The sequence below is a fragment of the Parus major genome, chromosome 1, assembly GCF_001522545.3.
Source record: "Parus major isolate Abel chromosome 1, Parus_major1.1, whole genome shotgun sequence".
Classification (NCBI taxonomy): Eukaryota; Metazoa; Chordata; class Aves; order Passeriformes; family Paridae; genus Parus; species Parus major.
Window position 1 is genome coordinate 29,313,249 of NC_031768.1, and position 27,285 is coordinate 29,340,533.

The window sequence follows — 27,285 nt, forward strand, 5'->3', positions numbered from 1 at the left end:
TCACCTCCCCTGGTGCAGCTATTCCTGCTTTGGAGTTGTCATGCACACCTGTCCACAACCCCTTCCCTTAGCTACATGCACTTTGAGATGAAACTAAGGAGGTACTACACTGGTGGCAAGCAGTGCTTGTATTTTACAGTGCAGACACTCTCCTTACTCACAGACAGCAGAGCTTTTCTACTGCCACCTTACAATTAAGTAGTTCTGTTTTTTTCAAACAAATGGGAACTCTTCTTGAGTAAGTACAGCCTGTCTGTGGAGGCTGGGCGTAAAAATCTGTGTTACTGAATCCATATCATTAACATTGCCTTTCACCACTCAGAGCTAGAAAAAACAGCACCAGACACCTAATGGAATTAGCAGCTTGCCAGATACTACTGGGATTACCACTGGTAAAGGCAAAGCAAAGCAAGTCCCCCTCTTTTTGAACAGACAGCATCACCATGAAATGGTTTAATTTTCTTAAGGGTAAAGGAAGTTAAACGTTATTAAGAAGTAAGCATGTGTACCAACTTGTGTCACCATCAGTTTGGCCCTAAATGTTCAGCAAAGGGCTATGTTACACCTGTAAAACACCTCTAGGATTCTGCACCTATTCTTTAAACCACCCTTACAGTCAGATATATAGATCAAAGAAATATAAAAACATTAACACAAATTGCTACTGGCAAAACAAGGCAGATCAGAAAAATTATGAGTCATCTTTACTGACACCCTATGATTTCTCTCTGCCTTTGGCCTCTCACAGCCTGAGAGTTTACAATTGCACAAATCTTAACTTCATCAGAGAATTTTACACAGGAATTCAAGCAGAAATAGTGCAGGGATAAAAATTCTTACCAGTAAATTCTGGAAATAAAGAAAACAGGAGATAGGAAGACAAGGTGTTGGGAGAGCTACTTCATTGACACAGCTCTGCAGGCAAAGAAGATTGGGACAAAAGTTCTGTTCTGAGAAACAGGAAATGCTGGAAATAACCCTAAAAGAGAACTAAAGCCTTGGAAAGATCTATAAAAATGTAAAAAAGAGAGTGAACTGTGCTACCTTTACAATATCATGTGCCTTAGGGGAATGGCCAATTCTCTTTTTCCTAAGTTTTTTAAATGACCTGCATGTGCATTTATAATCTGCCAAGTTTAGGGATAAGTATAGATAAGTACATATGTAACATACACAAGTATCAACTATTAACTTTTAGACAATGAAAAAAATTCATGTGCCCACATAGATTCTGGCCAGGAAACAAACAACAGAGAAAAGCTTCCACTAGGTGTTGAAGCAGAGATTCTAAACTGCAGCAGGCAACCGGCACTGCTCTAAGCCTGATGAAGTGTGGGATCCTGGTTATCTGACACCAACACAAATTATCCCTAGTGACAAGAAGCCCAGACACACTTGGTCAGCTGACATCTCATACTCAGCTTCTCTCTACAGTAATCACTCTTAACAAAGCGAAGTTTCAGAATGAAAAACGTTCCTTCTATCCTTTTATTTTCTGTCTCAGTTCCTACATAAACTGATGACTGAGGCAACAACCAGCACACCTTAATCAAGCCCTGCAAAAACACATTAGCAAGAACCTCAAGAAGATGATTATTTTTCAGAAGAATACCCTGTGTGCACCAGGTGTACACTGCAAGGACTACTACAAGCTCCCAAAAGTGCAAGAGATGCGCTAGTAGGGTTTAGAAAGAGCTGAAAAGGGCATCCTGACCAACTGCATGAAGCCACTTCCCAGACAACCTGTGACAGGAAAAGAGGACACAGCCTCAAGCTACGCCAGGGCAAGTTCAGGTTGGATACAAGGAAGAACTTTCTCACTAGAAGTGTGGTTAAGCATTGGAACAGGCTGCCCACAGGGGTGGTAAGAGTCATCACCACTGCAAGAGTTCAAGAAATGACTTGTGCACGTAGTGCCATGGTCTAGTTGATCTGGTGGTGTTAGGTCAAAGGCTGGACTTGATAATCACAGAGGTCTTTTCCAGCCTTAATGATTCTGTGATTTTCAGTCTAAACTGTGCTATCAGAAGCATATATGTACCAGCTGGAAATTGTATCAAAGCAGAAGCAACATACTGTAAAAACCACAATAATAAGCAGGTCTTGCAACAAAAAAGATGTAAACAAGCGCTGAATAAATGCAGAGAAACAGCTACAGTTTTGGAGAAACTCCTACTGGCATGTCTGCATTTCAGGAATGGCAAGGGAAGAACAGGTTTGCATTACCCCATAAGGCCGCACACAGTATCTCAGAATTGAATCTCTTCTTGTATTTGCGAATCTCTGGTGTGTCACTCTGTGGCCGTGTGTTTGTGGGATTCACATTGACAACTGATCCTTTCCGTGTAGGGTCTTGCCTTATTGCCTCTGATCTCATTGCTTCACTAGAAAATCCTACTGAAAGAAAAAAAAGGTAAAGTGCATGTAATAGCCTTCAAGTGCTAGATTCTGGACATATATTTTTTTTTTACATCATACAACCCAAATCAGTAACTGAGAATACTGAGAAAGTCCTTATTTTTGTAAGAAATGTAAATGGAAAAAGAAAACAAATTATGCAATCCATTGCAAAACAAATAAAAAGCGTGATGGTAACATTCTTAAGTACTTTAAAGAGCCACTGAAGTCACTGAACCCTTTTTCAATTGTCGTCTTCAGCTACTTTACTTACCCACAGAAGTCACAGTTGTCCCACTAGATGGAGAAATCTGTAGTAATCTGGGGTCTATAAAAGGTGTAAAGGAGGAGGAAGATTTGTGTTTCTGGAGTGTGTTACTAGCGGACTGAGTCTGCAATGTAAATTTCAACTTTATTAATATTAATGACAATAAAAAGCATGGATAACAAACACCAACATTTTAAAGTCACTACAGAATTATGCTACAGAGCCTCCCCAAGCTTTTATACTTCCTTTATAGACACACAACGCACTGCAGGCACCACACCTGAACTAGATACATATGCACACTGCACATGTTATAGCAAAATGTAATTAGCTGAACTGTCATCCCTGAACCTCAGCTGCTAGCGAAGCTTTTTAGTACAGACCACTACAAGTGGGCACAAAGCAAGGGAATGTCTCTCCTTTTGAAAATCTGCTTAGATGTATGTATACTATTTTAACTGCAAGCTGTCCTCTACCTACAATTTTTGACTTTATGAAGCATCTCCTGAGTTGAGATAGTTAATTCAATCATGAAGTTTATGATCTCTTGGCTTGTGCAACAAAATCAGAACCATCTGGGATCAAGCATTCACTTCTATGATGGATTATGTTTCAATGTTCGCTACTGTTCATTCTCCCTATCTTGTTTATCCTGAGCCTCTTGCCAGAAAGCTGCAGCAGATTCTTCCACCTTTATTTGACAAAGCAACATATTAAACCTGTATCGAACAAAGGGGCTCATTAGTGTGGAAGGTGTAGCAAACAGTGACATGACACTATGAATATGTAGTGGATAAAATCACTGGTGCTTGTTGAGTTATGAGGTCTAAACATGAAAAAACATAAAGCAAGAAAGAAGACAAGTGAAACAATGAACTGTTAAAAGTGGAAATGGAACAACTGAAAAACCCTTGCCAGTTTAGTATTATAGTGACAACATGTCATACTGAAGCAGAATGGAACAAGTGGGAAAAAAAAAAGGTGTATATATATATATATATAAAGGGTGTGCATGTGGCAAGTTATACCAAGCAGTACTGGGGTTTTGCTCAGTTTTATGCAAATGCAGTTAACAAGACACTTCTTCAGTATCAACTAATTTTCAACCTCTGATCTTCCTAAGCCTTTACAGAAAAAAACAGCAATGGGTCTTTGGAGTGTATCCCTCCCCTGCACAGCCCAATACCAACAGGCTCCTTCATCACCAGGCACTGCCAGAGCCCCCACTTCCCAAGCTGAGTTAACTGAACCCTGCTTATGTATTGCTTAGATCAAAGCAGTGAGCAAAAGCGTATCTGGATCAATCAACTGATCCCTATAACCTATAAGACTGTGCTTTTAGAAAGATCAAAGACCAATGAAGCATAGTTGAAAATTATGTATAATGCTAAATGAATTTCCAGGAGGAAACTCTCCCACTCACCCACCCTGGTTAAGAAGCATTTTTGATTATGTGGTAAACATGTACATTGCCGTAAACCTACCCAGCTCACTGCAACCTCTCCTCATCACACTTGCACACCTCATGGCAGGACTCTACCCTGAGAAGCAGCAGCTTCTTTCCACTGAGTTTCACTTGCCCTGTACCACCCCCTGCTTGAGAGGCTCTCCTTGTAAGCCAGGCTGGCCATCCAGCCAGGAGTGGAGACACCAGACAAGGCTCCTCGTTCACTGCTGGGGCTGGTAAGGGCTAATGGCCCTTTGTTCTTTGTGTGCATCTCCTCTGCTGCGAGGGGTTACACACACCAGGCTTTTCCACTGGCATGGTAAAGGAAAGCACCATCCTGGGATCAGCCCAGGACAGCAAGAGGAAGCTTCCCCTGTGGTAAAGGCTCCTCCACCTAGACACAACCAGCACTGGTTGGAGAACAATCTTTACATAGCTGCTTCTCAGAGTACACCCATACTTGGAAAAAAAACCCAAATATTTTCCCCCATTCATTATTCCAGAAAAACAATACCTCAGGCTTTTACCACCCTCCCAGGCAACACCTGATTTGTTCACCCAGCCCACGTGGCAAGCTTTAGTGAGCAAAATCCCTCCATGGCCACTTCCTTTCCCAAAGGGTGAGTTTCCTCAAGCAGCTCCTCATATGTGCAGAGATACTAGTCCAGCCTTTACTGACAAAGCCAAAATTAACTGCTAATTCTGAAGAGGCACATTGCTTGCAATTAGCCTGCTCCCAGAATAAAACAGAATTTGAAAAGAGTATTGGCTTGAAAATGCAGTAGTCAAGTTTAGTTTAAAACGAACGCCATGCAATTAATGACTCACTAAAAGGAAGCAAAAATAGTAAACTGGCAAGTTTGGCGTGGGACTGCTCTAGAGTTAAGGGCTTCTTACACAGAACTGAAATGTGTTATTTGGGAGGTGGGAACAAAGGTGACAGAAAAAAAAGCAGGGGAGATTGGCTGGAGTTCCTTTGCAAACTAGCTACTAGGCAATGCTGCTATAACCCTATGAAAGCAGCCAGCTGTGGTGTAAGACATACCTCATTAGTAGTTAGCTTGTCCTGGGGTGTCTGTGGGGACATGGTGGGTGTCGGCTGGCTGGAGGATGGGGAGGAGGAGGTGGAGGAAGTGGAGGAGGAATGGCTTTGCTGTAAGAGATCTGGCAAGAGGTGAATGCGACCGGCAAAGCCATTGCTCTCATGATGGCTGGCACGCTTTTTGTCAACTGTACTCTGCAGAAAAAACAGGCACACTTGTCTTGCTCAAGTGCTGCTTAAAGGTCTATATCCCTAACAACCTCTCTCCTTCTCTCCCTCACATCCTACCTTTTCACTTTTTTTTTAATTTATTTTTTAAAATAAGCTGATAATCCATGCTTTGATGCCTGCATGGAGAGGGAAAGTGGGCAGAGCTACTAGAATTCATGAAGTTCCCACCAGCAGGCAAAAGCTTGGTTCATGTGGTTGACTTGCACAGCCAGTTCCACCAATTAACAGAAGAACAACTGCGCTGCTGAGTCCAACACCACAACAGGGACAAGCACAGTTTTGGGGGCGGGATGAGGCCTTTTTCCCTATTGTTTTGTTCAAGACTAACTTAGACCCTATACAGATATCAAGTTGGACTTTCTGGAGAATCCCTTCAGCTAACTATTTTAAACAATAACCATGAAATCTTAATTTTCGAACAAGAGAACTCAATTAAGAAATTTGTATTCAGTTGTGAAACTCAGAAATCTGATTACTGAGAAAATTCCTATAAGCTAGCACGCTCATTAACACAAAAGCTCATATAAAAACAGGGAACCATTATCCTTCAGAGGCATAAGAATGCAATATTTTCAGAATCAAAGGCAACAACACAGCATTCTAGCTCTGTCCACATTCTCTGCCTCACCACCTATTTTGCTTCTCCCCCACACCAACTGTTGTGTGAATTTGCATGTACATGTGTGTATATGCTTCCTGGGTGGTCGGTGTGCCCTAAACTACAGGTTCAAAACAATTTTAAAAACCTTGAGTGCTCCCACCCCAGCTCCCTCCCAGCCTCACTCCTGAGACATGTATTTGGTTCTGTGGCAAAACTAAACTAGGTTTTTGCTCCAGGTAATTTCTCCACACACATAGAAAAGCTGCAGAGCTTTTCTACCCTACTCTCCCACAGACTTTGAGATATTCTGCATGGTGCTGCCATGAGTGTCACTGGAAGGCATGCAAAACAGAAGCAAGGGGTGAAGGGCTACTCTCCTCTTTGCATGCATCAAACATCTTGCTCATCTGAAATTCACTACAGCTGCGTCTTGATAATACGAACAACAAATATAATGTAGAAACAGCATGGGTGAATGAGCGAGTGGGTTAATGAGCACAGAAAGGGTGCGGCACTGCACAGGAAGGAAAAGCAATACCTGTCGAACAATTAAGGTGCCCTCCTTAGAAGGAGTCAAGGCAGGTTCACTCTCCACATCATCGTGGACAATCATTGTTTTTACTGACTCTGTTTCACCATTGCTCAAGTTCAACGTTGACCTGTTTATCAGACAAGAAATAAGTGGAGTGAGATAACAGTACTAGTGCCATGGCTGTCACTGCCCTGCATCATGGTATAGAATTAATTTGTAGTGTGGCCAGAGTGGAATATTTACATGAGCTGACTAGAAAAGCTTCTCTATAAAAAGGTCAAGATATTGTTAAACAGTTTCTTGTTTGTAACAAATCAAGGGAGAAAAGGGAAAGGACATTGCGAAGTCTATCCTCAGTGTTGAATACATGAACATATGAGGCTGCTATGCCTTGCTCACAGATTGTAGTAAGCTGAAAAAACTAACATACAAGCCAAAACACTAACATCCTTTTCCTTCAATCCCCTAGAAGGCAAAACAGATACAAAACACTGTTAGAAGGACTAACACTGCTCGGACATCATCTGGTCCAGAAGTAGATTCATCTGCTCCTTCTTGTTCCATATCATCATCCTCCTCGTCTGTTGTCCCGGACTCCTCACTTGAGGATGAGTAATCTGTTACTTTATGTGGAGGTCGCACATCCTCTACTGCTCGTAACTCCTTTGCCAATGCAGTTAAATCCTGATGGAAGAGGGAAGAAAAAAAATTTAAAACTGATGTTTTAAATTTTAAAAAAAATTAAAATTGATGTTTGAGTAAGAGAAAAGAAGAGATTGCAAGACAAACCCCCAGGATTAATGCCTGAGTTTGCTCACTTGTTCACTTCTGTGTTTCCATTGCCCAGCAGTACTGTTTCCTTTGACTTACTCATTCCTAACAGTTACCAAAACTCACTTTCTCATAAATTCAAGCACCAGAAGAGTTGATCTAAGGGGGTCTTGCTATATCATAGAAAAATGTGCATACTCTGAAACCCAACTATCCTGATCTATGACTAACTGCAGTATCGTAAGAGATATGGCTACTGAAGAAAGTTTCAAGGAAAGACAGGCATACTGTGAAAACCCATTGAGTTCCCCAAGATACAATTGGATGTCAGAAATCTTTCAGAGAAAGCAGGAAAATGTAAGGTCTTACCACTTCTCCCTGCACCATTCAGCCCAGCATTGGCACATTCAGGTCAAATGCGTGATCATTGGTCCAAGCCCCAGGAAGGAAGCACAAGATTGAAAGAGAGAAAGGCATGGATTAGGAAGGAAGAAGACCAGAGAGCAGAAATCAATCCCAGAAGCAGTGCAAAATCTAATGTTTGCAGTACTGATGTGCACAGGCAATTGCACAGCCCAGAACATGCTGCTAGACCCACAGTTACAAACTCAATTCCAGCTGATGTTCACCCCGATGGCACTGAATGAAGCCCTCAGTGTACTTTTTGTCAATCTGCCTGAAAGAGGAGGACAGGGGAGGTGGTTGCAACTCACAGCAGGCTTGATAGGTCTGAAGACCTCCTTTTTCTCTTCAGGCTTTTTAGGTGCACTTTCATGGCGCTGTGATGGCGAACCCTCTGATTTGGATGATGCTGCATATGCCAAGACCCCAAAAGGAACACAGAACAAAGCAGATTAAGCAGGGGGCTAAATTTTTTTTTTTTTACCTCACTTTGGAGTGGGGAAGAGATGTGAGATGACCATTAGAGGTGTCTGACCACAAGACCTAAGTTTCACTGGTTCACTATTACATTGTCCCTGAAGGACTACACAAAAAACACCATAAGCTCTGATTTATATAGGTGCAACTGATCTATGTCTGAAGCCAAAGTGAAGTCACAATTGTAAATCAAAGACTCAAGTGTGGCCACAGGCTGGAAAACCTCCATTATCATCCAACCTAGCCCAGCTGAGACTTATCCATGGCAGCCCACACCCTGTCAACAACAGCCTCCAAGGTGACAGGCAACAAGTATCAAAATGTGGCCTTGCATACATGAGGAGGGGAGGGAGATATGAGGGCATGAAGACCAAACTGTTCTCTAGCAGTGCCTGGATGTGAATTAAAGAACAAGGAAACAAACAGTTTGAGGATTATTTCCGTCCCTACTGCCTTTCCCAAGCAAGGACATCCAGCCAAGAGGGTACAGGAAGACTCATCTCTGAAATACATGCTCAAAGGTAGCTCTCTGTAACTGTTACCATCAGTTAATTACAAAATGCTGCGCAGATTAATAAAATTAGAAATACAGTGTTACAAAGGGTAGGAAAAGTACTTACATCTCATCCTGAACCTCTCTCCAGACCCGCTCTGAGAGCCAGGGTGGGAGCCAGGTTGTGAGCCAGAGTTACTTGATCCAGAAGAACTGCCACTGCCTGGCCTTGGTACAAGCTTCTCCACCCTTTCCCACAGCAGACGAGGCTCTATATTGCTGTATCAAGGGAGGAAAGAAATTTTTTGTCACACACACTTCAGTCCCACACTCCCAGCTCTAAACTGAAACACTCTCTGTGTTTTGTTAATAACTCAACTGAAAGAAGACTTGAACGCTGAGATCAGGGCACCAGTACTGCTTCACAACCCAGGCAGTGTCTCCCTTTGAAATAACAATTACCTAATTTATGATGGTTTTAAAAAAAAAGTTTAGGTGGGCATAACCTATTCCTTTTATTTGGAATTATCTACCTGCCATTCTTATGTATCTGACCTGAAGTGGACAATTCTCTCAGCCTGCATGAAGCAGGTTTAAAATTGGGTCAGAAGGGTCCTAGGCACTAAACAGAAGCCAAAAAGAATACCAGAATACCCTCATCCTATCCAGTAAGCTAATTCCATGGTGGCCTGTCCATGGTGCTCTGTTGAGCTCAGGAGTCAGCTCTCTCCTCTTCCTTCCTGACCTTGGGTGCTTTGTGTCACAGCCCATGGAGGCTTTTCCCCCCTCTCAAAACCTGGTTGTGGCCAAGAGGCCAGAAAGTTTCTGAGGTCTCTTCACTTCAGATGTTAGAAGTCCTTCTGGTGCCAGTAATCCCCACAGTATACCCAAGCTGACCGGTTTCATCAAAAGGCAAGACATTCATAAACGGTCACATTTTTAAAAAAAATTTAAGGATCTTTGAAATTATTGCAAAAGTTACAGGGCAGGCAACTCAGATGAGAAGAGGGACCAAGAAATTTTGTCAGCATTTGTTGACACATGTGCTACATCAAGAGAAATTAATCATTACTGAAAAGGGATCTAACATCATCTTCCTTTCACATCCTACAGGCATTGCCAAAAGCTGTCTGGAAATGCCTGGCTTCCCCTAAGCCTTTTCCTTCCAATCCAAGAAAAGCAAGGACACATAGGCTTACAAACCTCGTGGAATTTCTTTGACCTGCTTGGTTATTTTGCTGCCCACTGCCCTGCAGTGGGGAATCACGGCGGGACAGGACAGGTGATCGGGATGTTGTTCTCACAGGTACCTTGGGAGAAAAAAGGTTTTGTTAAACCTCTGAAGAAGACAGAGAGGACAGGAAGATAAAACCTCTCCTGCCACAGAATATATCCTTAAGATCCTAACAACACATTCTAAGTACAAGCTAGCATCAGTGACCAAAAGCAATAAACAAACACCCACAAATCCAAAAGCCTTAGTTGTGATGCTGTTCAGAATTTGAATAGAACTCGAAGTTTAGTCTTAACATTAAATAACGTTTAACGGTTATCACACGAACACGTACACGCCCCGCTACCCTCCCAACTACTGAGACATTTGAAAAGAATATGGCACTTCAACTGAAGCAGGGGAGGCACAAAGCAATTTGCTGAAACAGCATGAGAATTAGGAGAATAAGCTCAAGGGAACCAAACAAATGCCCAGGAATGGATCAGCAGAAGGCAAAGACTGGTGGGGGGGGGGAGCAAGAATATACTCAGAAGCAGCAAATCCCAGTGGATGGGAGGGGGGATGTAAGGGGGAAAGGAGTAGGAAATATATTGAATGTTTCCTTTTTGTTCAGATCCATCTCAATTTTAAATAAGTGTATGAGTCATAGTTTGGGTTGCGAACAGATGAAGAGGAATATTAACTCTGAGCAATAACCTCAGGGATATTTTGAATTCTTTCCTGAATATGGTAATGATTTGTTAACTTTGCATAATAAATTGTTTCTCTGAAATAGCTGCATTCTATAAATAATTACCAATTTTATATGAAGCTTCAATATTGTACTTCAGGTTGATTATCATTAACCCATTGACTGAATACCTACATTATGATCTGCCTTCCAAAATACTGTTACCAGTACTGCCACTAGGGCATGGTCTTCCCAGTGCCCAGGGTATCACATCCTTAAGAAAACTGTAATTAATAATAAAAAAATAGAGCACACATCTGTCTTTCTACTCCTTACCCTTGGAGGCACCTCGTCACTGTCTGATCTAGCCCAAGCCTTTTGGGTGGGGTCGGGTACCTCCGACTTAGAGTCAGAACTCTGATTAAGCACTTCACTGCGTGAAGGTGGATATGGGTCCTGGGAACGAAGATGGTGATGAGCAAATTTGGGAGAAGGGTCACTGAAGGAATGGGATCGCGAGACAGGGGAAACATTGTTCTTGAGAGATGCCAGATGGGACCACTGTACCTTACAAGAAAACAAAACATAAAACATTCAATGCGCTCAGTATAACCAGCTTTCCAATTAACACAGAATAAAGGCAGGTGGGGCAGGCAGAGACAAATTGGTTATGGCATTAGGTAAGCGTGGGGTGGAACTGATGCACTTAAAAGCAAGGCAAGCGCCCAAAGAACGTAACAGACTGAAAATACAGCACATATGCACTTTTTTTGTGTGATATGCTCTCCACATACATGTACACTGGTGCCCAGAGGAAAAGGGGATCCAATATCTGTACCATGAGCCTGAGTTCAAAGGCCACTCAAGACAGAAGTCGCTTTCTGTTCTTCAGTGGGCTTTGGCTAGGTCTCACAATGGGCTGGGAAATTTGAGGTGGACATCCAATTGGAGAAATGTACAAAATTAAAGAATGCTGTAAATTGGGCAAACCAACAGACATTTACGTTTCCTAATAAATTCAGGGACTGGATACAGCTTGAAACTTTTGGAGAAAGACTGTAACACAAAGCCTTTATTCCTTTACAGATACTGCAATATATATAAAAAACCATAATATATATTGTATATAGTATACATATGTACAATGCATATTATACTTACACCATATATGTACCATATACTGTACATATATATGTATTTATACACAAAGTACACACACACATGCACACATATTCAATTACACATATTAATAAGGCATAACAGTGACTATGGAGTTAAAACTCCATTAGGATTTCCAGTGAAATCCATATTGACCCTTCAGCCTACGTCCTCTTTGTGCATAAGCCTGTGTTACACAGTTAATTTCTGAAACAAAGGAGGAGGAAAAGTCATAATTAAGGAACACGCTGTTTTCACACCTAATGATTAAGCAAAACTTTGCTTTCAATCCCAGTTTCAGTAGGCTGACTGTATTTGTTTTTATATTACTATTATTTCCTCAATTTTAATACACACAGCTGTTGAAGAGCCTGATTATCCTTAATATGAGTGAAAGACACAGACTTTTAAAGTAACTGGCACAGAGTATGAAGATACAAGTCCAATATTTTGAAATAGTCATAGAGGTTTGAATAAAAGCCAGGAAATAATGAGCAAGAAATGAAGTTCTATCCTGATTTCTCCCACTCTTCCGTCTGTTCAAATTCTCCTGTTGTCCAAAAGAGTGGCAATACCTAGTCACAATCAGGGATGATTTTAGCTTGCACTGTCATCAACAGATTTTATTTGAAAGAAGAAAATTCTGCATGGAAACAAAGGAACTAAATGTAGAACTCTAACTTTTAATTTAGCATGCCCAAATTTTAGACAAGGTTACTTTTCCAAATCATGCTGTAACTCCTATGAGATCAGATATCGAGATCTGGAGGCTCTTCGTTAGCAAACAACAGAACAATGGCTAGCATGCAGCTCAGTGGTTTTAACCTCCTCTTGATTTTCCAGGGGTGGAGCTTTATTTAGGAACTACAGGCCTGCTGACAACAAACTTGCTTTTCTTAGAAATGTTTTGCAAACTCTTTGAAACAGTGTTCACACTATTAAAACCCACTTGTTTAGTTAGCTTCTTTCTGCAAGAATTTTAAAAACCAAGTAAGTGCACCTTTTTCCTGAGCATCCTTTTTAGTAGTAAAAACATTGCACAGAGCAAATTCTGAACTGTAAAATGCTCTTCAACATCATTTACTCGTATTTAACCCACTGTGTCACTGCTGCACAGATAATAACAGGATACAACAGTTGTAGTCTAGCTCTAACATGAAAAAAACCCAGACCAAAAACACATCAGTTTATCAATAAAATAAGCAAAAATAGACAAGGAGTAAATCTACAGAATAAGCTGTAACAGCTGTACTGTTGTGCAACACTACTACCCCTTACAAAAGAGCACTTTCTAAGTGCAAAGATCTGAAAATTTGAAGGAAACATGTTAGGACTTCTGTATTCCATCCAGGCTCACCAAGATTTTCCTGGGCACTTACCTGGGGTTCCATCGGCCTCTGCAGGGCAGGCTGAGCAGGTTCTGAGTTTCCATTGGAAAAGGACTCTGATCTTGAAGGCACTGGTGGCTCCAACACTTTGCCCATCTGTTTAGACTGTGCTTCAGGGGAGCCCTGATTAGTTTTTCTAAATCTCTCCTCCACCTAAGCCAAAATAAATGGAGGTTAAGCCTCGAGTCAGTAAAACCAATTACAGCAGAAATACAAAGGGGAGTACCCACCTTTTCTTTACCACAAAGAAAGCAAGTATGTTTGGGGTTTGGCAGGATTTTTTCCCTACCACTTTTTCCAGCACTGTAAGTTCACTGAGGGAGCTACACCAAAGCTCCAAGTATGCCAATATGAATAAGCCATACCAGGAAGAGAGGAGATATAGGAGGTAGCAAGATGTGAGATAATATGATGAAAGACCATTATGGGCCTTCTTTCTGCCTAGACTAATTATCCATCAGTACTTTCCTCACAGATAATAAAAAGGATATACACGAACAGAAACAACCTTACCATATACAAGTACATTTCCCACTGCTATCCCTTACTTCAGCTGCCCACCTTATGCAACCAATGGTTTTGGATTATCTGCTTTCCTGTGTTTCTCTCTTCAACAACAGAAGAAGAGACAGGAGGATATGTTTCTCTACTAGGGAATGCTGGAGTCTGTTCAGCTTTAGGTACAAAAGTGTAGGACTTATCATCGTCTCTCTTACTCTCTCAGCACAAACTCAAAGGCTGTAGTGGACAGTCCCATCAGCTTGTTTCCTGTTCTCAGGAAGTTGTAGAATTGATTTTATGTTAACCTCAAGAGCTTGCTGAGGGGAAGACTAAATCAGAATGTGCTCAGTCCTCAAAAGAACATTAAGCAAGGTCCCCATGCAGAAACATCACCTCTTTCAAGGCTACAACACTGAAAACAAAGTGAGAGGCATGAAGGACAAGAGATGGAGGGAGGCTACACACAGAAAAGAAATAGCCTCACAGTTGCTAGAACCAAGGCAGCATGTGCCAGGTAAGCTGCCTCTGAGGAATGCTAAACTGCCAGTATTTTATCAAAGCACCAAAGATGAAACTGGAAGCTTGTGATTTAATTTGCTTTAACCCTTGTGCCTAGAGCACAAAATCAGTATTGGGACGATTTCCTAATGCTCCCTAGCAGTGATGGTCTGGAGAGATGGCTTCCCAGAAGACAGGCAAGTTTCCAGACTCCTTGCCTCAGGTGGGCTCCTTTACAAACCCAACCTGCCTCTGCATTCCAAAATTTGAGGATAATACCAGGTTGCCTATAGGGACAAGCAGACAAGCTTCTGTAAGGTCTGCACAAAACACACCATGTCTTGGGAAGTGTAACAATAAAGGAGGCAAGCATCTTCACCACACAATCATTTTCACCACTGTGTTCAACTTCATAGAGCCATTCTTTAAAGTCTAAAAAACAGGCCAGACTCCTTGTTATGAATAGAATAAGGAAAAGCCTCAAGTCCTTCTGTCTGAAGAAACAGGTTTTCACATCTCTAGCTGTAGATGATAGCAAGTTTCTTCCACAAAGCACATAAACTGCATGAGTGACATGTCCTCAAAACCAGACAAGTGGAAAGGAGATAGAGTGCATTCCTGGATAGAAACAGGCCTTATTCCAATTATCTGACTGTCTGGACCTGAAACTGGTACTAAGTTCTAAGCTCTCTGCTTTTTCCCTAAGCCAGTCTTAGAAGTCCTTTTCCATATATCCTCATTGCTACTGCAATGAGGAAAAAAACTAATCGTCATTAAACTTCGCCAGTCAGGAAAGTTAGTCCACCTCAGCTTACCATCTCAATGGTCAGCACCTCTGTAGGGGGACACTGGACACTTTCTCTGGAGAGCAGTATGGCCAAGAGTATGAGGCACAGGACACTCATTCCAGTTCACTGTTTTATGTAAAGAAAGACGTCACCGCTAATGCCTGCTGTTAGGATTAACTGGTGGCATTCCCACTGCCAGGTATCAAGACATTATGGCTATATTTCTATCATACTTCATAAAAAGACTATGACACAACAATCTCTTGGAAGATTGGACTACTAACCAATTTTTCTGTCTTTACTCTTTCAGGCTAGAGCAAGCACAAAAGAAAACTACAGCAGGAAAACAGCTGAGTCAGTGGTTCTCCTAAAGGAGGCAACACTTGAATCTTTTTGAGTTTCTCTGCTTTTCAGGTCTGAAAGGAAAATGAAGCAGATACAGCTCTGCATTCCTCCAAATCCCAGCCAGCATTCAGGCTGGACGGAAGGGCCAGACTGGCACTATGCTTTCACTGAGGTGGGCCAAGAGCATGCAACAAGGACAAGAGGGCTGGTTCCATGTCTGCAGCATCACATACCAGACAAGCCTGAACATCTTCCAAGTAAGAAAGACATATCAGATACTTCAACCATTAAGCAGAATGGATGCGATAGGACGAACATGGTTTACTAAAAACTTGGACAACAGCATCTAGAATAAAATGAGTTTGTGTCCACCAAGCCCAAACAACAGTACTTCAAAGACTAAGAAGCACTGCTGGATAAAGCTGAACTGAGAGCTATTTTATCATGTTTAGCAGGCCTAAATATATTTTCTGTTCTTGTTCCAAAATGTATTTACCTAGTTCCCACACGCAGCTGATGAATGTCAGTAAGAGCTTTGAGTAACATTGCCCAGTCTGGTGGTTTGTGGGTAGTATGGTGCTACTAAGGGAAACATAAGATCACTGAAAGAAAGCCAAATATACATCAAAGAGGCGTTTACTTGCTCAGCAATGTTACTCATGGGCCAGTGGAAACTGGGGACCACTCACTGAAAGAAACAGCACTTCAGATCAACTTGTGAGTGCCTGAAGTCCAAGAAGGCAGCACCACAGAGCTTCCAAAGAGTGGGACATCATCTCAGAAGAGAATACTTAACATTTCAAAAATGAAACTAATGAAATTCAGGCTTGTGTTCATGAGAAGGAAATTCTGAAAAGTGTAAGTTAGAACACCAAATGTTGAGTGTTAACATCCATCATAGGTTTGTGCTTTCCAACTGCTTCTCAATTTCAGATCACCAGTACTTGCCAGAGACACAGAGCACTGCACCAGTGCTACCTAAGAAAACATGTCTGATGAAGCACAGATAAAACTTCTTGACATGATACTTCCAAAACCAGGCCCCTTTAGTCTGCAATATTCCAGACCTTCTTTCCAACTTTTACACCTCAAAAGGTCTGAACTCCGGTGATTGCAGCTGAAGTACTCAGAAGCTGCCCTAGGGCTTGCAAACCAGTAACCAACAGTTCAAAATATCCTGCCCCTTGCAAGTGGTGCGTTAGCCTCCAACTATACCGTAGCAGAAGAGCAGGCAGAGAAGCAGACAGCAGACTCCTGTTCACAAGCAGGACTTACCTCACGTGCTCTTTCAGCAGGTTCATAATGGGATTTTGGCTCAGGGGTATGATAGCTTTGTTTATTTCTCTCTTGCTGCTGCTGCTGCTGTTGCTGCTGCTGCTGTTGCTGCTGCTGCTGCTGCTGCTGCTGCCGCCTGTGATCGTGCTGCAGTGACAGGAGGTAGGCTTGCTCCTGCTGCAACTGGCGCTGGAGTCGCTCTGCCTGTCGGTGTTCCTCCATCTCTCGCCATCTGTATTCCTTTGAGAGAATGGGTGAGGAATTCAAGACATGACACTGAATGTAAGGTGGACATGTCCCTACCAATCCCATTAAAAATGCACTTTTCTGGTTGCTGTTGCTTTCTTGTTTGTTTGTTTGTTTATTTCATTGTTAATGTGTAACCAAGAGCTAAGTTAGACCCATATGACTTGTGTCATATGTGGGAAAGTCATGAGTGTACTGCTAAGCTTGATATGATTGCAGAGTTATGTCAAAACTGATTTTTATTAAAGGGAAAAAAAGAGTTGTTTATACTAAATCCAGTGTAAAGTTCATAAAACAATGATTTAGACCAACACTAGGCCATTGTATCCTGGGGTGGATTTACATATCATGTGTGCTTTTGATCTGCAACACAAGCACTCTAGTTCTTCACTGAATGCCAAGGTCTGTTCAGAAACTTGACCACCACACCAGAACTGTTCCACTTTAACATAAAGCCTCCTCTTATTGCCCAGAAAGCAGTGTGACCATACAGAACTTCTCATATGTGCCTGTCAGCCCACAACACTAGCATAAATGGCCTTTTAATCAAGCTCCTTTGTTGTCATACTGTCAGTGCAGCTGTGCCCGACTGAGGGAAGCCTAGGACTGGCCGGATAAATGGATCCTATAGCTACTGAACAAAACAGATACAGTGCTTTACCAGTAACATGGCCTGCTCCTGGAGCAGCTGCTGCTGTAGAATTTCCAAGTGCCGCTGCTCCTCTTCTAGCTGTCGCCTGATATACTCCTGTCACATAGAAATTACCCAGCAATAAATTTATTCAAAAGGAATGCATCAGAACCCCCTGGGTGGAACACCACACGCTACTTCCCCAGCTCAGCTTTAATGAGAAACGCACTTCAGGATGGATTAGTGCCTGCAGAACAATTTAGGAAGCCCTGTCTCCTGAGCATTAGATTTTGGCCCCTTCTGTTCTGAAATTTGCACTCCTGCAAATGTTGCCGGCACAGGCCAGAGCTCATTTATGTATTTTGGAAGTGGTTTCAAGAAGCAGCAAAATGCACTTGAAGGTTTTGGGAAGTTAAAACACAGCAAGTCTGACTCAACACAGCCAATACAAAGTCACATGCAAGTTGTATTAAACATTAGTGTGTTGCACTGGTGCGATGAACTGTTAGCAACAGCTAGAGCCAGGCATAGTGTAGGCAGAGCTGGAGCAAGCTCCCCCAAACGGGCTCTGCCAAGTGCAGTTGGGACCTGCCCTGCCAAGTCTCCCCTGCTCCCCTCACCAGATGCCTCTCCTGAGCAAACACTGCCAGCCTTGCTGAATTATGCGATGGTTATGACACAAACAAACATCAACCAGGAAACAGATATTAAACCAAACTCGCTTGCTCTTGCCATCTATACATCTCTTCACCTGCAGCCTCAACAGGTCAAGACATTTACCCATCGCTTCACCTACCCCCTCGAAGAACTCAAACTCTGAAGCACCAAACCCAAGCTGGTAACATCCTATCATGCAATTAATGGAAGTATGTAACATGTGCATGCGCACACACACAAGCACACGCACACATTTACAGTGTATGCATAAAGAAATTAATGGATCAGTGATACAGTGATGGGAGTTATAGAAAGTCTTGTGACAGACTGATGAGATACACCGTACTGTTGTTACGCACATTGGCTGAGCCACAGTTTGAGTTAACAAAAATTCTAAGAGGGAACATGGCTTTTATTCTAAAAAAAAAAAGAATAAAAATTCTGAGTGGTTCAGCTTGGCCACACCAATTAACCATTTGTCATTACTGGCACTGTGCGTATTAGCATTTCAACAGTTTAAAAAGCAGCTGGGGGAATACCCGGTGTCTGCCCAAAAGCAAATTGCTATGCTGTAATTAGAGATTTTCCATAGATTTATTCCCAATGGTTAGTCTTCTCTCCTTTTGACTCAAGAATCTTTGAAACATACACAAACACAATAAAATTTCCCAGTAACACAATAATCAATGATCTCAAATACAGTGAATTAATGTAAGAAAAAATTAAGGTATGTCATGCCAAACCCAGCACTCCTGAAGTTAATGGGAAATTTACAAACAATCAGCTTCTAGGACAGAAGTTTTGGCCCTTTATTTGCGATCAGTATTTTTCAGTGCATGCACAGTAAGTATGCTCTGATTATCATCCTGATTAAAGTTATTAAAGGATTTTAAAACATGCAGATTTCATGCATAAATATAGCAGCTGAATTTCACAGTTTAACAAGTTTCTCAGTTGTACTTTCAATGTATTAAAGCCACACTGGCATAATTTCAGATATACTTGCTGCCTGAATGGTCATACATTACTGATTTTAAACAGAGTAAGAGAGGAAAATCACATATTGAAATTTTAGAATGGAAAATCCTCTGCAGCTCAAAGATTCCATTTCAAATTCAGAGTGTTCAAAGTTCATGCCAATGACCAATTCTGTGTGCCAGAAGCTGACACACAACAGAGCTGCCCTTTTCTTGGGAGGCCATCTGAACAGGGGCATGTCCTGCAAGAACCACTGATCCTGCAAGACAAGCCTAGAAACAGTTTTCAGCCCCAGTGATGATTTTGCCAATTCTGGTGATTTTAGTCCAGCCCAGGGGCACGAGCTGAATTTAGAATGAGTACTGCAACAAGACTTCTTTTTTGAGAGAATATTAAGGCTGCCAGAATTTTCCATTAAGCCCTACAATCCTATGTTAGTGCACTTGCTGTCAAAAACAACAAAGATGAAAGAGTTAGTGTTACGTTGCTACTAAGCTGATTTAGGCTTAATACTTTTTAAAAAATTGAATTAGAACTTAGAAGCAACAAACCTATTGCACATATATCTGTATGACGGACTCACCTGTTCCCTTTCTACCCTCCTCTTTTCCTCCTCTGCTCTTCTTCTCTCTTCCTCTTCCTTACGCCTCCTCTCCATTTCTTCCAGACGTCTTTTTTCCTCCTGTTCTCTCCGCCTTTGCTCACGCTCTTGTTGCCTTCGAGCTTCCCTTTCTCTTCTTTGTTGCTACAAAAAGGGAAAAGAAACCACAGAGTTTTACTTTTGTTGTTATCAAAGAAAGAGGTGGAGTTGTTTTCTATGGCGAAGAGCGGGATTTACCAGGACAAGCAAGCTCTGCAACTGAGTGACAAAACATTTTATGCAAGTGTTCTACCAGGAAACTAAACACATACCCAACACACATCTATCCCTAAAAACAGCCTCACTTAGACTCTCTGGTTTCTTCATGCACACACACAAAATCATGTACCATATTCCTGATGACCACCGAGGTGTGGAAACTCACTCCTCTCTTCAAGAGAGGCTAAGACAAATCCCAGTCTGAGAACAACTATTGAATTTAGAGATGACAACTTTCTTGACATCAACAGTCTACGTGTTGCCAAAAGGGAATGGTCAGCCCTACTGAATCAGCAAACTCAAATGCCAACTATCTGAACGCTCTGTAAGTAGCTTATCTCTTAAAACAGTTCATGGTCTGCTAAGAATTCTGTAGTGTTGGCCCAACAATCAAGCTTAATTTAATGCACTGCCTAAAACTTTGCCTAAGAGAGAAGGAGGGCTGACCAATAGCACCTCAGCTCCTCCCAGAACATCAAAAGCACCTATATGTAAAAGAGGAAAAGTAGCTGAAGTAGGATTTACACTTACACAGATAAGCTTCCACACATGACCCAAATACAAACTGGTGCTGATTAGGTCTGCTCAAGTCTGAAAAAACCTGGAAAACACCTCTAGAAAGCATGAACTGACTCATTTATGTCTATGGAGCACCATGTATCACTTCAGAGAAGACATTTTAAATGCCCGTATAGTCGTGACCAACTCTTCCTGCACTTCAGCATAAGCATCCAGTTACTCCACCTACCTCGAAATCCCAGGCAGCCTCCCACAACTGCCTAAGTGTCAAAAGACCCAGCTGTCTCCTGCTCAACCATCAGCTGGGAATATCACCACATTTACTTTCTTTATAAGTTTCTATAATATGGTAAAAAATATAGAAGAAATTTAAACCTAAAAATAGCACGCAAAAATTTAATCCCAAGAACAAAAATGAAAACCTACATTGGTTATTCCTTATCACATTTATGTCAATGTTAATAATCCCCAATTTTTGTCGAAGTGAAGTTGCCACAGATTTGCTTGTTTTAAGGCACTCCAAATAGTCTTGCAAGAAAGAGCATTCACACTAAGCTTTAATTTGGGTTCACAAATCCAGTTACTGGTGTGAGTTTCATAGTTGTGTTCTACTGAAAAAGCAAAGGCCAATCTACACTTGCTGTGTTACTTCGTGGGATGAGCTTTCTCTGCTTGGAACATTTTCCTGCATTACTATGAAGCAACTGAAATATCAAAAGCCTTTCCCCATCTTCTGGAATCTATACTGACATGACAGTGGAGAAGAAACACGAGGGGAGAAAAAAAAGATGGTTCTTGGGGTTTTCTGAGCTTTTCTGCCAAAAGAAACTGTGGATGTCCCATCCCTGGCAGCGTTCAAGGCTAAGTTAGATGGGGCTTTGAGAACTGGAAGGTGTCCCCTGCCCATGGCAGGGAAGTTGGAGCTGGATGGTTTTTTAAAGGTCCTTCCTACACAAACTATTCTGTGATTCCATCAATTAGTAGCACTTAAATAATACAGGCTGTTTTCCAATTCTCTTTCATTAATCACAGTTTGGGGGAAGATGTGACTTTCCTGAAGACCCTTGCTGAAATACACCCACACTGTAACTATCATGCCCTCCTTCCTGGCCCATAGCATCATCCTGGCTTCACTACCACCTTCCTGTGCCACAAGACATAAGCTCTTTTATCCCCCACACTGTCTGTATCTTCTCAGAAACACAGCTTCCTTGCTCTTGCATCTCTTCTAACTACATCCATTTACTAGCCCTTTCACTTGTGCTTAAGCCAGCTCTCTTCAATGAATGTGGATACAAAAATAGCAAAAGTGCTGCAAGGCAGCTACGGCACGCGGTGCATTTCATAGGTTTCACTGCTTCCCCTCCCTCGTTTTTTAAGCACTGTAAAAGGATTAACTAGGCACTTTTATTTCTGAATATATGCATCAGTGTCAAGCAATTTCTACATTTAAGTCAATATATTCAGGTCCTTCTTGGCTAATCAAGTCTGACAGGCTTTTGTTTAAGAAAACTAAGAAGTGAAGTACAATAATTCTGCTGCCTTGAGGATGCAAAAGACAGCACATTGCTGACTGGTTAATATAATATGCACATTTATCAACTCAAACAATATTGTGTTGACATTGTTAAGTAGATATATTGCGGATCTTAGGATGGCATCATTCTCACCACAAGGAAGACGAGCAAATTCATCGCTTCTTGAATTAATTCAGAAGTATTCAGCAATTATTATAAATAACTGAACTTAATATGAGGAAAAATAAACTACAAACTGATTAATAGAGCCAGTTTCCCATGGCAGCACAAAATAAACAATTTTCAAAAGATGAGATTTTTAATGAAACCTTCATCCAGATACCTAACTCTGCACATCAGGAGATATTTATTACCCATCAAAAGAGTAGGGGAAAAAAAGGGATTTAAGTCAGATCTCACAAATGTGTTACTGTCTATGCACCAAAGTATGCAGGGAGATCAAGTTTCTCAGCATCACCTCCACCTTCCCATCAGACACTCCCTCAGCCTCCTGCTGGGTGAGTGGGGAGGTACCCAGCACTGCAAGATCCTGCACAAACATACTGCATGATCCCCTTATTCCCAGCCCTAGAGTAAAAGAAAGGTTTCACTTTCTTTGCACATGCTCTTTGAAACCTCAGCATCAAACCAGTGGTCACTAACGAGGTGGAATTGACTTTTAACATGCCCAGGGGGAGGAAACCTACAGTGACAACAACCATCTTTTGGATCCTAGTTCACATTTTGTCAAAGCAATGCCAAAGGTGGCTGGTAGCAAGTCGGGTTGACCCACCCTGGCTTCAGAGCCAGCCCTATAGCTGACTTTCTTGCATCCCTCTGTTGGCACAAGACTGCATTCCTGACTGGCTCTAGCAACTCTTCCATGAGGACACCAAAGCCCTGATCAATGTGTTCCTTATACTTGCCCAAAGGATAGGAGAGGGACAGGGAAAACCACTAGTTAAAACCCATGTCATGTTTCTACACATAAAAATTTGCCTTTAAAATTTAGTTTGTGTGATTGTCAGATACTGTAATTTTTTGTCATGCACTACAAACACAGAACACTGTTGTCCAATAAACAGCAGGTACAGATCTAGATTTCTGAATCTATGGATGCATATGCAGATCTTCTTTAGTTCGGTACGGTATTTTTGACAGAGTCCATTATTTTGATGGAATTTTGACAGAGCCCACAGTGCCTCAAATTACTGCATTTCACAAAATGGGCATTTACTATGCAAACAACATTAAAAAAGCCCACACAGAAATTACAGTGTCAATACCCTGGCTCCTCATCTGGTTTTAGGGTGCAATAATGATGATCTCATAATGGAACCTGACATCTCCAAACTGGAAGTCCATGCAGTAGAGCATGATTTACCAGGAGGGGGCAATGCAACTACACATGCAGTTCTTCTATACCAAAGAATTCAGGCCCTCATTCATACAGTGAAATGCTCAAGATAGATACAGATCCTTTAATTTTAAATTCCTAAAATATTATTACTGTGTCTCATATTCAGAAGATTGATGATACCTACATTAATTATTTCTTTCACAAAGAATTAGGTAGCCTGGTATCAGCTTAGAAAGCAAATTGGCAAGATTAATAAAGAGATTTTTGCTTTGTCCACACTAGAGATAAACCAGAAGTAGAACTTCTTACTCAGTACCAATCAAGCAACTCAAATTAAGTAGATAAGAATAAGCTCCCCTTCTGTAAAAGAAATAAAGCCCTGGCAAAAATTGCCTGCAGGTACACCTACATTAGCATCTTGGTTCAGATCAGGAGTGCTCTTTTGAAGTGAATCATCCAAACATCTCCACTTATCCAGTTTTGTTTCATATTTTGAAGATGTCTTGGAGTGCCAACCACACCTTTTGGATGAAATTAAAAAGGCTGATGCACTCCAACCACAAGCAGGCACAGAGTCTAGACCTCAGCCAGTCCAAAGGAATTCCTCCTGTCTTTAAACACATGAAGTTTTCAGGTCCTCAGCACTTTAATTATTGTGCTCCACTATCTGCTTCTACAGGACTGTACTACTTGCCAGTGTAGCTATAACCTACCACTTCAAAAACATCCATCTTAGGTTCTCATAACCAGGGACAGAGACACCATTTAATGAAGCTGTCCACAGAAAATGGGATTCTGCCACAGCCAATTCTGAATTTCCTGAGCCAGACTCAGTTTTGCAAAGTACAAATTGAAATGCCTTCCTATACCCAACAGTTGTCTCCATGTTGCCGAACAGAATCACATTAAAACAGCCCAGGCACAGCTCAGATTTCTTGTTTAAACTATCTAAACACCTACATAGTTGATAGTCTTTGTATGTCTTTTAAAGGAGGGTTGGGGGGTAAGACAAAATCCCCTTCCTAAAATTCTCAAGTAATTTTCTGTAGTTAGACCACATGTCATTTTCACCTTCTCAGTAACACAAAAACTACAAGGTTCCTGCAACAACAACTTTTAGAAGTCACCTATATGCCTTTTAAAAAGTAATCTTTTCTCTAATACTGCTGAGAATTACAGTTTTTGGCAGCTGTCCTAAACACCGTTCCTGTTACAGTCTCGGTCAAAACTGTCTAGGCTCTGTGCCAGCATTGTAAGAACAAGACCTCAATTTTAATTTAGGAAGTGAGGAGGGGGGGAAGTATATGTAACTTGTAAAGGAAGATTATCTAATGCATAAAATTCTACCAAAGAATATTAAATAGGTATATGCATACATGTTTTACACAAGTGAAAATTACAAGAAAGCAAACCTGGTAAAAATATCAATGAATTTATGAACACCCTGAGCTTCAATGCCTGACACTAATCTTGACTCCCACTACCAAGCTCTTCATTGTTTACTGGCTTCATCAAAACAGGGGGGGTGAGCTAAGGACAAAGTGACAACATTTCAATATTTTGGCCTTCAATTGTGTCACAACACTGATGTTTATCTAAATTTGTGTCTACCACCCTTCCCCCATCTGAAAGAGTTTGTTTTGGCTGCTGTTTTGTTAAAAATCACTTGGGATCATACATTCTTTCAACACAAGATCCAATGAACTAAGTGTGATTTTTTTGAAAGCTAAATATGAGTCTTATTTTCATGCACTTATGAACAATATGCCCACACAATCACCTGCAAAAGGAAACTTCTGTAACTCACCATTCCTATTTATGCCTCTGAGGGAACCAGGCAGAGGTTACAGACCCATACAAGGTAAATAGCTTTGATCTTACAAATTTTACATGTTTTACTCTCTTATACACATCTAGATGTGTATTACAGACCCATACAAGGTAAATAGCTTTGATCTTACAAATTTTACATGTTTTACTATGCAACCTTATTCAGTAATACAATCTACATTACATGCCTTGTGGTTGTGGAAACTGTCACTTTTATTTTGGATTTTAAAAAGCAGGACTGATTAAACAAAACTTTCAGGTAACTGACATTTCTTTCTACTTTCTCATTCAGTTGTAAATGCAACATCCCCAAAAAGTTCAACGCATGCAGGGAAAAATGGTGCACTGCTTTGTTTCCACTACTAGCTGCAGCAGCTTCTTTATTTTAAAAAGAAAACCCAGATTCTAAGAGTTGCACTGATTACTAAAGTTAAATGACCTAGATAATTTAATTGTAATCCTCTTCCTCAACAAAAAAACACTGCTTGCAGAACCTTAGAGATTAAGGGGGCATTTAATAGAAATAATTGACTTCTGTACTAAGAAAAATTTGAGCGGTTAAGCAATAACTCAACTTTTGCCCACCTTTTACAATATTGATATTTTCTTTTAATATTTGCCTAGTATCTTTTTTTATTACTCCCCCCACAGCCCAGAACAGTCTAAAAAGAGCTGGAAGTGCTATGAGGTTTATCTTGGCATTGTCTGAAGGGTGGGGAAGAATAGAAACAGGATCTATATGCTTTCCCCTCATCCCTCCTTATGGATTCATGTGTGGCTGAATCTTAGCTACCAATCTCTCCTTATAGCAGCACTTTGCACTTTAGAAAAGAGGGATAAAGAGCATAATGTGGCCTGGAAAGGTATTTGGAACTTTGTATTACTTGTTATGCAAACAGGTCACGGGATGCAAATCAACATTTGGTCCTGGTTGCATCCTCATTAAACGTTACCAAGATTTGGAAAACCAGACTGGGTGTAGTTTTTCCATCACTGCTAAGTGAAAGGTTGAAATAGACTCAAGCAAGAGGTCATTTAAGGACAACTGGAATTTGACCCTGCACTTCCTGAAGAGCCAGAGGACTGGTTTCACTTCAACTCTGTGTCATACCCAGCTCTGGCCTGAAGAGCTGTTTTGAAATCCTCCTACCTCTGAAGCTCACACTGCATATTCCATCTACATATATATAAATGCACATGAGATCTTAGGAGGTGAAAAGTATGACAGAACCATATTGTCCGTGTATGTTCACTGTATCTTCCACTAGTGTATAGAAATTGCATACTTACTGTATCACAAAACAATAATTTACATATTTGTAATTCCTGCAGAATTATAATTTTAACACTGATATACAAAAACAATTATAGATCTACCTTTAAAGGCCTGTTCCAGTCCAAATCATTCCATTATTTTATGATGTAGGTGGCTTTAAGTCATTAAGGTAGTGTGCATGAGAGCGTAATACACTAAAAAACAGGCTTCTGTCTACCAAGAATGAGTGCTGAACAGAGATGTCTGAGACAGCTTTAAAGGGAAATCTGAAAAACGTTATGGCCCCCAAAAAAGTACACTTGAGAGAAAAATCCACCTGGGAATAATTTATATCTCCTCTTCTCTACACCTATCTAAGCCTACACAGAGACCAAAAAACAGCCTCTTCCCCAAAAAAACACCTTCAAAGAACCCAGCTCCGGCTCCTATTGTCTTCACAGGAGCTGCTGGATATTCAAATGCTTTGGAAGACATATTCAAGTGCCAAGCATGGATTTAAATGCTTTGCCCTATGTTTACTGGTGGATTTTCACATGATGTTTTCTTTCCTGAGATATCCTGGGGCAACAAGGAATTCTTTTTAAATGAGTGCAGGAACGTGAAACAAAAGGGGGAGAGGGGGCTTCTGCTCCCCAAACTCCAGACTCCTTTTTCTACCTCTTCTAGCCGCCTCCTCTGCTCCTTCTGCTGCTCGATTCGTTTCTGCCTCTCTGCCAGCAGCTGCCTCTTGTACTCCTCCTGCTCACGGAGCTGCTGCTCCTGCAGCAGCTGCTGTCTCCGAAGGGCCTCCGACCGTTCCTTGTTTTCCTGCTGCAGTCTCAGGAAATCACGTCGGAGGGTTGATTCTCCAGGCACATTGACAATGGAACTGCAACAAGAGGAAGTTAAAGCCTT

The 27,285-nt window shown here is 41.3% G+C and overlaps 1 protein-coding gene across 11 annotated transcripts in view; it reads right to left on the bottom strand.

Moving 5' to 3' along the window:
- The window catches only part of MAP4K4 (mitogen-activated protein kinase kinase kinase kinase 4), a 163,471-nt gene that overhangs the window by 17,747 nt on the left and 118,439 nt on the right, over window positions 1–27,285 (bottom strand). Inside the window, exons 11-25 of one of the 11 annotated variants that reach the window (XM_015630050.2) lie at window positions 27,049–27,259; window positions 19,614–19,775; window positions 17,426–17,512; window positions 16,519–16,758; window positions 13,103–13,264; window positions 10,902–11,021; window positions 9,865–9,971; window positions 8,789–8,940; window positions 8,003–8,100; window positions 7,659–7,667; window positions 7,027–7,202; window positions 6,525–6,645; window positions 5,158–5,349; window positions 2,672–2,789; window positions 2,227–2,397 (exon numbers count right to left, since the gene is read on the bottom strand). In XM_015630050.2, coding sequence (XP_015485536.1) covers window positions 2,227–2,397; window positions 2,672–2,789; window positions 5,158–5,349; window positions 6,525–6,645; window positions 7,027–7,202; window positions 7,659–7,667; window positions 8,003–8,100; window positions 8,789–8,940; window positions 9,865–9,971; window positions 10,902–11,021; window positions 13,103–13,264; window positions 16,519–16,758; window positions 17,426–17,512; window positions 19,614–19,775; window positions 27,049–27,259 — 2,126 coding nt within the window. Of the gene's footprint in view, window positions 1–2,226; window positions 2,398–2,671; window positions 2,790–5,157; window positions 5,350–6,524; window positions 6,646–7,026; window positions 7,203–7,658; window positions 7,668–8,002; window positions 8,101–8,788; window positions 8,941–9,864; window positions 9,972–10,901; window positions 11,133–13,102; window positions 13,265–16,518; window positions 16,759–17,425; window positions 17,513–19,613; window positions 19,776–27,048; window positions 27,260–27,285 lie in introns of all 11 variants that reach the window. The other 10 variants (XM_015630023.2, XM_015630017.2, XM_015630006.2 and 7 more) reach the window with 10 other exon arrangements.